This window comes from Gouania willdenowi, chromosome 22 (genome assembly GCF_900634775.1).
Source record: "Gouania willdenowi chromosome 22, fGouWil2.1, whole genome shotgun sequence".
Classification (NCBI taxonomy): Eukaryota; Metazoa; Chordata; class Actinopteri; order Blenniiformes; family Gobiesocidae; genus Gouania; species Gouania willdenowi.
Window position 1 is genome coordinate 11,455,329 of NC_041065.1, and position 13,302 is coordinate 11,468,630.

General features: G+C 36.5%; 1 protein-coding gene across 5 annotated transcripts in view; it reads left to right on the forward strand.

The window, feature by feature from the left end:
- Positions 1-3,108: 3,108 nt before the first annotated feature.
- The window catches only part of coq8ab (coenzyme Q8A, genome duplicate b), a 31,327-nt gene continuing 21,133 nt past the window's right edge, over positions 3,109-13,302 (forward strand). The window contains exons 1-4 of one of the 5 annotated variants that reach the window (XM_028438651.1): positions 3,109-3,338; positions 7,883-8,036; positions 11,277-11,558; positions 11,668-11,734. In XM_028438651.1, the coding sequence (XP_028294452.1) occupies positions 7,902-8,036; positions 11,277-11,558; positions 11,668-11,734 (484 nt within the window). In that variant the 5' untranslated portion in view covers positions 3,109-3,338; positions 7,883-7,901. Of the gene's footprint in view, positions 3,339-5,104; positions 5,254-7,882; positions 8,037-11,276; positions 11,559-11,667; positions 11,735-13,302 lie in introns of those variants that run through there. The other 4 variants (XM_028438655.1, XM_028438654.1, XM_028438652.1 and 1 more) reach the window with 4 other exon arrangements.

Sequence of the window (13,302 nt, forward strand, 5' to 3'; positions counted from 1 at the left end):
AATGTATTATGATGAATTTTATATTTATAATTTTATACATTTTATTACAACAATAAAGTTGCTACTACTAAGGAGAGCAATAAGGTTCTGTTCATGTTTTATATTTCAAATTAAAGCGCCCACAGTGTAGTTTGAATGTTTTCCCAAGGTTTGCCAGTACCAGTCTCACTTACTTCTTACTTATAAAGATACTTCATTATAAAATAAACAAATAAATAAAAAGGTACACCAAGTTTTAACAATAAATTTGTGTTCACTGCCATTTAGAGGGTTGTAACATTTTATGCTGAAATATTTGTGTGGATGTGACAGTTGCAATCAACTTAGTTTCCTTTATCTGTGTCAACAGAGAAATTGATTTTGTGATGTTCATGTGATTTAATTTGTAAGCTTTAGCTGAGTAAATGCTCTTTATAACAGGCCATAATGAGGAAACTGGTGAGTGGTGATATTCTTTATCTGTAACTGATTAGATCAGTGTAATGGACCTTTTCACATGTTCCTAAGAGACACTCACTACAATTATCTATGCAAGATTGCTCTGTTTTATTTGTATTTACATATATAAATGTCATTTTGACATTCTTAGTCCATTAAACTGTTGACCTAATGCTGCATTTTAGACTGTAAAAGGAAATCAGGCCACTAAACACAACCTAGACTGTAAAAACGTTAGTGTTCTCGTACTCAAAACCAGTCTTGCATTTTGAATAGGAGTGTCCCAATCTGCTATCAATACTGAATATTGATCCGATATTAGCCTGAAAATGAATATCGGATTCTAATTTCCGGATTCTCCGATTTTTGTATTTTATTTTTTCCCTCTATTCATTTTTTATTTATTTTATTCAGCTGTAGAATACTGTAGATATTATGTTGAAGGTTAAAATGTATGTAACCAATTGGTTCATAATAAATGGGTCAGTTTTTCAAATACCTACTGTTGCTGAATATACTTGATTAAGCCTTTTCTAACATTCCACACTACAAAATAAGTAATTATTATTTTTTTATTTAAAAAAAAAAAAAAAAAGTATGTATCCCTAATTTTGAAGTTCTTGGTCTTGTCTCAGACTAAGGAGCTTTTTTTACACAGTCTTGGACTTCATCAAGACCAGTTGAAACCAGCACTGATCTGTTATTCTTCAACTTCATTAATGTAATAATAATAAGAAGCACTTGGAATTCTTCGAAAATACATGTGAACACTTACTTTAGGCCTCATTCCCCTGACATCTTGTTTTCAGATAATTAAAATAATTCTGGACTTATCAGTGGCTTTTAAATACATATGATTACATTTTTTTTTTTTGCAACAATTTTGTGTAATATACAGTATATGTCAAGATTTGAGATTTCCTCTTGTTGTGCTTTGAAAGAGTTGAACCTTGTTTTTATCTGTCAATTGTATTTAAAAGAAAACTACAATTAACGAGTGCATGTTCTTAAACTGTTTAACTTTGTCACGGTTTTAAAACCGTAAATTTTTGTGGTCTTGACTTAGTCTGGACTATCAAAAGTCTTGGTCTTATTCTGATCTCTGGCAAGTCTTGGTCTTGAGAACAACAATATTTAACATGTGAAATGTAATATTAGTCTTGTACTAACTGCAATGAATGCAACAAAGTTCCACCCTTTTCAAGATAACCAACAATGAAAGATTTGTTTTTTATTTCTCATGTTCATCAGCCTTTAATCTTATGAAAACCATAGTTTTTGTACTATTTCATTTGTGTGAACTGTTTGTGGACAGTAACAGTATGACCAGTGCACAGAGTCAGGTTCATAGACATAGATTTATGATGTTTGATAGAACATCTTTTGGATGAATTAGACCACAAACTACATGTCAAGGCTTTTTCATCTAACTTAAGTGCCTTCAAGGTAAAATGGTCAAAAATCTTCCCATTAACACACAATCCTAAACCCTTAATAATGCCTTCTTAGAAGGAATGTGGTTTATATTTTAGCACCAGTGCCACGGTCTGAGTTTCTTTTACAATCTCAGTACGTAACGTGACCGCTACATGCTGAGATGTACCCGTGCTGGATTAGCCATGCACAGATTGTTGTACTGATTTAAAAAAAAATGCTTAAAGCATCACATCAGTCGACTATCGATAAAAAAATCAACCAATGATAAAAAAAAGATTGTCACAATCAGATTTATATGAATACAACAGCTAATTATTGTAAAAACTGCATAGAATAAATTATAAAACATACTTTTATACAAACACAATATATGTAATATATGTAATAATGCATATATTAAATTATAAAACGTGTTAATTGAAAATTAATTGAAAATTTTAATTTCCCTATTCTCCTTATTCAAATAAAAAAGTTGGATCATGCACTTCTAGAAGCAATAGATGAGTCATGGTTTCCAAAAAACAATCACACAGCCTGTTCTAGCCAATGGCAGCTATGTGTATGGGGCTCATTGTTGTTGGTTATGAACGCTTCATCACCATTAGCATTAAATGACTTAAAATAAATGTTCATTTTTTTTCTGCTCCATCAACATTTAACTTGTTAACTTTTGACCAGAAATGCACAAAAACAACAGCAGCAACCAATTATTGAAATAAATATGGATATATAATGTCACAAAAAAAAATCGCATTATATTGTGAAATTTCAAAACAGTAAATGTAGTGTGTATATATATATATATATATATATATATATATATATATTTTTTTTTTTTTTTTTTTTTTTTTTTGGGGGGGGGGGGGGGGGGTAACAAAATAACAACAAATTGTTGAAGTAAATATTAATTTATAATTGTTGAAATGAATATTGGTTTATAATGTCACAAAAAAAATCGCAATATATCGTGACATTACAATACAGTAAATGCAGTGTTAACCTATGGCTAATTTTGAATTCTTTCTTTATTTCTTTATTTATTTTACAATTCTGAGGAGAAATATAAATGACAGAATCACAAACTAATTGTAGTTTAGTTACAGTAGGGATGAGCAACATCAAACTCAACATACAACATAGACTTTTGGGGTGTTTTTTGCCCTGCAGTTCATGAATGCACCACGTGTGCAGTTCAAGGACCGCCCTGAGTGGACACGTCAGCGGCAGAGCTGCCAGTACCAGTGGGTTCACTACTGGTGGTTAGTGGGTAGTGGAAGGAGCGTTTCCCGCTTTGTCCTGAACTAACCCTAACTTTAACCCGGTGGGTGTCGAGCTGTCCCTGGAGGTAAACCTGTCCCTCCTGTCGGAGTCTGACTAAACTGTGGAGGAAACTGAGTGAAGTCTGATGAAGGTGAATAAAGAGTCTGTGCAGTGACAAAGGCTTTGTGTAGAGGAAAGTCCTGGTGAGTCTTATAACGTTTGACTACGTCTCTTATTGTTGTCTTATCTACAAGCCATGTGGGTTAATGTCACTTTTATCAGCGTTAAAATCACTTTGTTATTTATACATGTGTCAAATACTAACAAAACAACCAAACACAATGTGAGTTGTGAGTGAGTTAGTTAGTTAGATAGTTAATTAGTTATGTTAAAGTGCAAACGATGGGTGTCAAACACATGTGGATAGGACTCACTTCCACAGCCACTGTGGGGTTAATTTAATTTAAACTAGCATTACTGGAAGAAGTAAATGAAAAATAAAATAATAAAAAATGAAATAAGATAAACAAGGAATTAAATTTAACTCTCAACCTGGGCATGCAAATATAAAATAAATAATATTATTTAGACTATCAGGCTTTTTGTCATAGATAGGCCATTAGGAGCTGGAATCTGTTCATGTCAAAAGCAGAAAAAGCTGGGAAAAGATGACACTGTGTAACTGATTTTAACCTACAATGTTAACACCATGCTGTAGAGTAGCACCCTAAACACCTTAGGGTGCTTTCACACCTGTTAGTCCGGTAGACTGGTTTGATTGGGCCCAAAAGTTGTTCTTCTCATCTAGTTTGGTTCTCATTCTTGCAAAGGAACCAACTACTATGAATTAACAATGAAAATTGCAAATATTTCTGCGTTTTTGTGGGTGCTCGATGGTTGAGCACTAATGTGCTGATCTGGCCATATTTCTATGAGGCACGGTACCTCCTCTTGTCCCTGATTCATCTCTAGTTTGCTCCAAACCAAACTCGTGAAGAAATTAAGTTTTTTTAGTTCGAGTCAAATCAAATTGGTCCACTTTCACACCAGTCCAATCTAACCGAATTTGCAGGTTGGTCGAACTGTAGTCCACTTCAAGCGGACCCGATAGTGCTGGTATGAAAGCACTCTTACGTTATCGTAGTAACACAGTCCGTGGCGCAAACCTGCTCCCAACCAGGTCTTGGCAGCATGCTTGGCTTAAGCTGCAGACACATTCTCATAAAACCACGTCATCTATTTGAAATAAGTAATTTAGTGATGCTTTAAAACACTCAACAAAGATCTACAAAAAGAAAAAGATGCCAAAAAGACATCTATTATACTTTTTTTTTAAAAAAAAAAACCACTTTACTAAGGTATTTTAAGAGGAAATTAAAGAGAATATCATGGTAAATGATTAAATATTAGGGATGTAACGATTCACTCAACTCCCGATACAATGCGATTCACGATACTGGGTTCACGATACGATTCTCTCACGATTTATTTTACAAAATGGGACTGTAGACAAATATTCCTTTATTTTTTAGCTGCAGTGCATGCGCCCTCATTAAATCATTAAATCTGCGATTGATCTTGTGGGTCTTATGAAGCGTTGTCAGCTGGCTTGGCTCAGCTGGGGAGCTCCAAGCCCCCCCCCCCCCCCCCCCCCCCCCAGGTCTGAGCTTCACAAACTATAAATTGTACTTTTTAGAGTTTTATTTTCCATAATGATGGCAAGAAAGCAAAACAGAGAAAGAGACAGAATGATAGAGAGAAAAAAAACAGAGTATAAACGTTGTGGGAGGTAATATACATCATGCATGGTGAAATCCAATATGCAACAACATGCCTGCTGAACAGATGTTGTTATTCAGTCTAACGTTCAGTATTCCTTAGGCTTTTGTATTCTGGCGATATAGAAAATAATATATTTTTATTTTATATCTTATTTTGTATTCAAATACTTGTTTTAGGAGTTCCAGCTTTCACTACTTCTCAGAACAGCATGAAAAGCACAGTTGGATGGATTACTGAGTGCATCCTAACGCAGACCTTCCCCTAAACAAGCCACACTACAGAAATCACTTGTGTGGCATTTTCCATCATCAAATTGAATCCAGAATATTCTTTCTGGTAAGACTTTATTGAGTTAGAAATATGGAGATTTATATCGCCATTTTGGGAAAAAATATTGTAATGAGTTTTGGTCTATATCACCCAGTCAGCATGTAGAATAACGACCAATCTGAGTGTTAACACAGAAAAGAACCATGGGTTTATGTATTTTTGTGGTGGTTTTGTTTTGTATATATTTTTCTTTGATTTTGTGTATCTCTGTTGGAGTGCCATCATTTTGTGTTTTTCTGTCCTTATGTGTCTTTTTTTCCTGTCATTCTGTGTATTTTTGCTGTCATTTTTTGTATTATTTCCGTAATTTTGTGTATTTTGCTGTTTTGTGAATTATTCTTGCTTTTGTATTTTTGCTGTCATTTAATTAAAATTTTTCTGTCAATTTTATTGTTGTCTTTTTCTGTCATTTTGTGCATCGACTTTTGGGGCCACGCAACATTAGATCAAGGGCTACATGTGGTCCCCGGGTCACCAGTTGTCTATGTCTGGACCAAATATCATTAGCTATGAATAAACGTACAAGTCTGAGATCAAAGCTATAAAGTAAAATGATATACGTTTGCTATCGTCATAGATTATGTTATGAAGAAGACACCCTGGGGTAACATGTTCAGATTTAATAACTTCATGTTTGTGTAGCAAATCTGATATTTTGCACTGCAGCGCAATAATCCCTTTTTCTGTATTTCACAAACATATTTCTGTCTTGTGTTGCATGACAATTAGCAGATACTTAAGCTGTTTATTATCATAACACAATCTCCAGTCCAGTAAACAGTTATCTAGACAGTTCAATTGAACTTTGTCATATCACGAGCAGCACAATAAACTTTTGTGAGGTATTTCCTCAGAGATAAGAGACAAGACAGTAAAAAGAAACATAAACAGAATGAAATTGCTCACGGCAGCTAAGATACTACTAATACGGTTAAATCAGCTCCATCAAAAACTCAATTTAGACTAGATTAGCGTAGATGTATTTCTCAGTAGTATACCTGTTGATTTAATTATCAGTTTGGCTGGAAATAATTCACTAACATGCTTTAATGCACACACATATATATATATATATATATATATATACATAATAATAATAATATGATTTTTTAAACATCTTACCGTTCAAAAGTGCATCACAAACTGTTTACTCTGCTCGAGCGTCATTGGCTGCAATAGTAAATTGATCACTTCCGGGGAAGTATTGTGAGGCTCCATGAAACGCCATTGCTGTAAAAAAAAACGAACCATTTAAATGAACAGAGTTGTCATACCTCTATATACAGCTCTGGACCTGCCCAATAAAAGGAGGATGATTCTGTGAACATTTAGCCATGTGATTCTGATGTGACTCTGACAGGAGAGAGAATATTTAGACATTGACCCAATCCTTTCATTTACCGATGACATCCTATAGGAAACATACAGATTTTTATCTGTATGAACTAACCTACGTTAGTCAGCTGATCAAGCTTGTGTGCGCTTACAGACGGATTCATTCATTCATTCATTCTTTGGCAACGCAGAGAGCCTCAGTCCTGTAAAATAATACAAGCTGTATAAAATATAAATATTGTCCACCTTATGATGTAGGCTGAGCTGTATGAACACAGCATCAGAGCCACAGACCAGGTCTGTGCCTTAATAAAATGAAACTGATCAGTGTGTCCGTTTTCTCCCATGAATTAATACTGTATATAATCTCAATAATTTAAGCATTAACACTCATCAATTATCTGCCTGCATTACTTCCTGCTTTTTCTGCAGCAACAGTGTTGTTTTTGGTCGGAAAAATGGATTTAAATTTTTCATATTTTTGAAAGAATTATTCCTCAATTGTGACTAAGGCTGAACGATTTTGGAAAAGAATCTAATTGCGATTTTTTTTTCCTCAATATTGCGATTGCAATTTAATATGCAATTATTTTTTCAAGGGCCTCTTGTCATGTATTTTTCAATGAACACAAGCAACAAAACAATCTTTCATAATAAACAATTTCAGATTTATTTAAACTTTAAATAAATATAAATTATACATTTTAAAGCACAGATTACAACAATATAGCAAACAAATCTGTAGCTTTATCTCTTCAACATATCTAACTAACCACGTTTCATGAAACATGTGGACTTAACAGAGCAGTACAAGACAGGACAAGAAAAAAAATTGCATTGCAGCCTTTGCGATTAGAAAATAGCGTTTTATGATATTGCGATAATATCGCAAATGCAATTCATTGTTCAGCCCTAATTGTTAGGCTAGTCTGCACGGTTTCTCAGTGTATGTGATAGGTTTGATGCTGCATTCTCCACCCATTTCACTAGAGCGTGTACGTAGGCAGGCTGAAATCAAGTGTCTCAAATGACCGTGTTGATATCCTGCTTTGTAGTACAGCTGCTCTGAATGTTTGGTTAGGTGAAGCCCGCTAACAGAGAGATATCCTGGATATACTTACCCAGCTTTGTAGTACAGGCCCTTAGAAAACCTGTGTGTTATTGAGAGATGCTGGAGGGAGTGGCTGTGGACAAACCCAGCAGTGTTCTGTCAAATCAAATAGCATAAACCGAATTCTGTGCATTTGTGATTTAAAGTTAGATCTGATATTGTCGTGAACCTGTTGTTCCGCCCCTGCAGGACTGTAAAGGGCCACATCATGGTAGGTGACATGGTGGTCTGGAGGGGTTTGAGCTTGGTGAAGCATGCAGCCTGCAGAGCCCCATCAGGAACCCTGAGCAGCACTGGGAACCATCGGCTGAGAAAACTCCACCATGCTGATGGACCAGTGAGGGTGAGCAATGGGAATCAGGTTTTCCCTTTATCCTCGATACCTCCCTGGTACTTTCTGTTACCTAATCTACACCCTGAGCAGCCAGAACAGCTTCAGGCAACAGAAGCTCAGCAGAAGGAGCAAATCTCATAAGTATCTTAACTTGAATCACAATCTCCACTAAGCCTCTAAAAGACATGAATCGTCTGCTAACAGAAGGCCCTTCTTCCTGTATTTTACATACAGCTGCTTCTGAAGTAGCCATTCTTGTTATTGTGGGACCTCCTTTGTTCCTTCCCGTTTTTTAGAGCCCACTGTAGTGACGCTGATGAGGCCCCGAGGGGGAAAATAAACCTCTTGCTGCGTCCGCTTTGACCTTCCTTTATATATTTGGTGACATCATTATATGATGAGAATCTAAAAAGTTTATTAGCTGTTTACAATTGTATTTGAGGAGTGGATATACTGTATGTGCAGGTGGTGGAGACCACTGCTTCAAATTGGAAAGCAAACACAAGGTTTATTTATGAATAAAGCATATGTAAAATGATTGAAACTGTAACTTTGGCTATTTCACTTTATCCAGTATTTGTTCCTGTATCACTTGCATATGCAGCTTGTTTTTTTAATGTTTTGTTTTTGAACCTCTCCTAGAAGATTGACACTTAATTTTGCTACTTTAATTATATTGATTAGTAGCAATCTGTAGGATTGTCAGGACTCGCTGCAGGGGTGTCAAACTCATTTTATTTCGGGTGCAAAATACAGACCAGTTTGATCTTCAAGTGTGCCGCAGATTTTAGGCGGAAAAACAAGTAAAATTATTGTGCCATAGTTTGCACTTCCAACATATAAAAAATATATAAAATATGCAAGTCACCTTGAATATCCAAGCAATAATTGACAGATATCAGTCCCTGCAGGGTCGTCACTTTGAAATTTTCTATATTTTGTGACCTATTTCTATTTAATTTAAGGGAATTTTGTTTAATGTTTTGAGAAAAATTACAGGATTCTGGCAAAATTGAGAGTTTTTTCAAATTTTTGCGATGAAAATGGGCTGTCGTTGTGTGATATAAGCACAGGAAAACTGTGAGCCATGCAAATACTGTGGAGTTTCAGTAAACCTGTGTATTTAGAGGGGCTGAGATATCTACAACTTAATTATTGATAATTTACACATTGATTCATGTTTTCTGTCATTTTAACTTTCCTGCTGAAGTGGATTCTCCAAAGGGCCAGAAGCGTGTGAACTGTTTTGTTTCTGACTGTGGGGCGGATTCACTAAAGGTTTAGGGGTATTGAAACGTGTGCAAACGTCACTCCATGTGCTAATAAGGGGTAATCAGGACTGCACGTCTTCAGCGCGTCACAATGTGCCCACAATCTATTTCGCGCATTTCCCTCTGATGAATATGTAAAGTGGGCGGATCTCATAAGGGGCACAAAAAAATAGGAGGAGGAAATGCAAATAAATGAATGCAGTGGGCGTAATGCAATTCATCAAATCTGGAACTGTTAGCTGTGATTGTTTTAGCACCGGAAAATAGTATGACTGCCAAGAAAGTGCAAACATACGCGCAGAGATCAGCTGCAGTAAAACACAGCGGAATTGAAAAAATGCTCCAGTTAACCTTTCTAGTCTAAACAATAATTTAAATTAAACAATAGTCAATATTAACAGCCACTGAATAAGAAAATGCAGAGTAAAGACGTGTGTGTGTGTGAGTGTGCGTGCGTGCGTGCGTGTGTGTGCGTGTGTGCGCGTGCGCGTGCGAGAGAAAAAGCTGGACACCTAAGGCGGTGCATGTGGAGTCTGGTGTGGCTATGGTGCAGAGAGGATGCTGTGCGCAGAGATCCATGGATGTCGCTACGGACGCATCGCTCCGATGAGCTCCTGTGTCTTTCTCTCCATGTTTTGACCATAAAACTCTTGTCGCGTTGATGACGGGAGTGTCAGGCCAGAATCAGCTGATCGCTGCTCAGGAGCTCAGACCTGCTGTATGATGCTCAGTAGATCATCTTCAAATGGTGCTGATCGACTGATTGACAGACTCTGTTGCTGCATTAACTCAGATCAATGGCATCAACAGATCAATAGGACGGTTTTAGGAACTGAAGTTACAGGAACTGACAGAACAGCCACATTAACTTAATAAACATTAGGTTTTAAAGTACTTTTTTTTCTTTAAAAAAAAAAAAAAAAAATCTTTGTTTATTTTTTTTCTACATTATTAAATGTTTGTGCAGCAGACAGAGAAGTCCACCAGCCTCCAATTGAACTTCTTCAAATGTCATTTTGTGCTTCTGTGCACTCACCTCTCTATGTTGAACGAGCAAAATGTTCATTTAAATAGAGCGTTCTCAACCACGTCTATACGCGCACCTATTAGTGCCGCAAAGTGAATTCCCTACAGCAGGTGAGGAAACAGCTCCACCAAAGGATTTAGGGACACACCTGGTTTACCACCCTTTATTTCAGATCTTAGTGAATCTGCCCCTGGATGTTTTAATTGTGTTGAGGGACAAATGTCATGAATCTAAAGCCAACTTAGAAACAATCCATCAAATGAGAGATTTATGGGGATTTATGAACTAATTTAATGTGTAAGTGGTTTTAATAACTTGGCACCAATTTTTCTTAGTGCAGATTATATGTTGGTTAATAGTTGTGCCACACCTACCCTTTCAAAATAAAGACAAATATTTTTACATCAAAGCACAGATGTGCTATAATTAGTGAGGATGCAGAAGTTATACTCACTCTTATCCCTTTTTTTTCATCTGACGTTTACTCGTCTTACACCGTTTCACAAATAAGCTACCAAAACGTTCAGAGAGTTCCTGAGATTTATGCTTATACTTTTATAATTTAACTTTTTTGACTTTTCAGCTCAGTTTCCATTTTTAATCAGCTAATGTTATTTTTAGGCTAATGCTAGGTTAATGTTAATGCTAGGCTAATGCTAATGTTAGGTTCATGCTAAAGCTGGATAATGCTATGCTAATGCTAGGTTTATGATAATGATAATCTCATGCTATGTTAATGTTATGTTAATGTTAATGCTCGCTAACATTAATGCTAGTTAATGCTAATGCTAAGCTAATGCAGTGTGACACGGGCCAGCACCTGCATCCTCACTTGCATTTTCTTCAGGAAATGCAAATATTCTAGTTTATTTGGTAATTATATTGAGTTGATTTTTAAATAAAATAAAATATGTTGTCAATTTTCCTAAACAAATCTCTCTTTATATCCAGCAGACATTCAATGAACCAATGGGAGTGAATGAAGCCGCCACAGCCCGTTTTCACACGTATTCATCCATAGGAGCAAGCTTTACTTCCAGCTTCACAAAGGAGAGCAATGGGAGCTGTGGTGGAAGGTGTGTGTCCAGGCGTCACAGAGACTGGTCCACTAAGCTGTTCTGTGAACAAACCAGATCACTGAACCAAGACACCTCAGTGGGAAGGTTGACTGCAGAGGATATCGAAAAGGCTAGAAATGCCAAAAAAATGGACACCAAACCATATAAGCAAGTGGTATCTTCACTTTTTGTTTTTTTCATCATTGGTTGAATGCGTCTATTACAGTGTGACAGTGGCCTTTGGATTAGTGCTCTGTCAGTAAAGCTTTCTCCTTCTGATCTAGCTGTGTGAAAAAGCTCGAGAGAGGAAGGTGCCCGTCACGCGGATCGGACGGATGCTCAACTTTGGAGGTGGGCTTGATTTTCACTTGATATTTAATCATTCATTGTTTTTGATTCTCACCTGATTAATGATGACTTCTGGTGACATTGATCTAAGGTGGCCATCTTTTGATTTCCAAAAAAGAGGACACTTGGGCTGACCTCAGCGTACTCTCATTACTCAATGTTTTATTAATCTACTTTATAATGGCAAAATACAATATAGTAGATCAATAAGTTGTTGTTGTTAATCCTGGCTCCTCCTCCCTATAAGAATGTGAGCTCCTCCCTCTCAAACTACCTCACAAACACTCCGGTTTAATATAGAATATACATGATATATCGGCTTTAAAGATCAACTCATTAGCTTTCAGAAACTGGTAGAATTTCTCCGATAGATCAAATATTAGCAGAGTTATGGTCATTTAAATTAATGTGTTCCCCTAGATGTGTTCAGGGTAGGGCTGGGATAAACGATTATTTTTTTTAAACGATTAACCTTGCGATTATTTTTTTGATTATTTTTTCCAGTTCGATTTGACTCGATTCGATTATCGATTATCTCCCCATTAATTGGCTAAAAGTAATTCACACAACTTGATTTACATATCTAAAATTAAAAAAAAATAATCATGAATTCCTTATCATTGTATTATATGTTTATTGCTCTTCAACTCAAAATTCCAAAATAAAGTTTAAGTGAGAACACACAATTGTTCCCTGGTAATGACGTCACTGGAGCGACTGTGTTCAAGCGACTCATCGCGGGCAATTGAAGTGACTATAGTCACTTTAGTGTGTATTGTGCTGTCGTGAAGCTGTACGTGTTGTCGTGAGAACGAGAACAGAGCCGCGAGACTGCCACCGGGTCCGACGCAGGGGAAGTTGCAAGTGCGGTTTTCTGCAGGGGCGGTGAAAGACCCCTCAAAGTTCTGCTTTAACTAATCCACAACTCAAAAGAAGTTGCTCAAACAAGTTGTGCAAATACATTTTTTTGCTGTGCAGGCATTTCCTCAATGGAGGTTGTGTCATACTCTATGTGAATGCTTATCATTGGCACTCACTGAGACACAGGGCTGGCGGTTTGCACGTTGTCAAACCTTTTCGATTGTGACGTGTTGAGACTACTCGGAATGATTTGCTAAGAACATGTTCCGACAACGTGCTGGGGAGTCCGGCTAAAACAACTCTGACAAGCTCTCTCCAGTATCTCGGTCTTATTTGATCACTTATTTTCCCGTCGTCCTCTGGCCCTGACCTCTACAGGTCACTGGGTGTAAAGTTATAAACCCTTTAGTGTTGTTATATGTAGGTTAAACGTGTGCCGACTCATAACATTAACATTCCCTATAGAGGCCTTCTGCTTTGGAATAGTTTAGCTCCCATAACAACGTTCCATCATCCTCCTACTCACTCTTTAAAAGGCAGTTAAAAAAACCTCTTATTTACTGTATAAGTCCTCCTACATTATATCTACTGGTAATTATTTCATGCACTTTCTCAAGTTGCTCGATGCCTTTTCACTGTAATTACAATCCATGTGTATGTATGTTTGTATTCACATGTGTATACGGGTATATGAATATATGTGTGTTAGG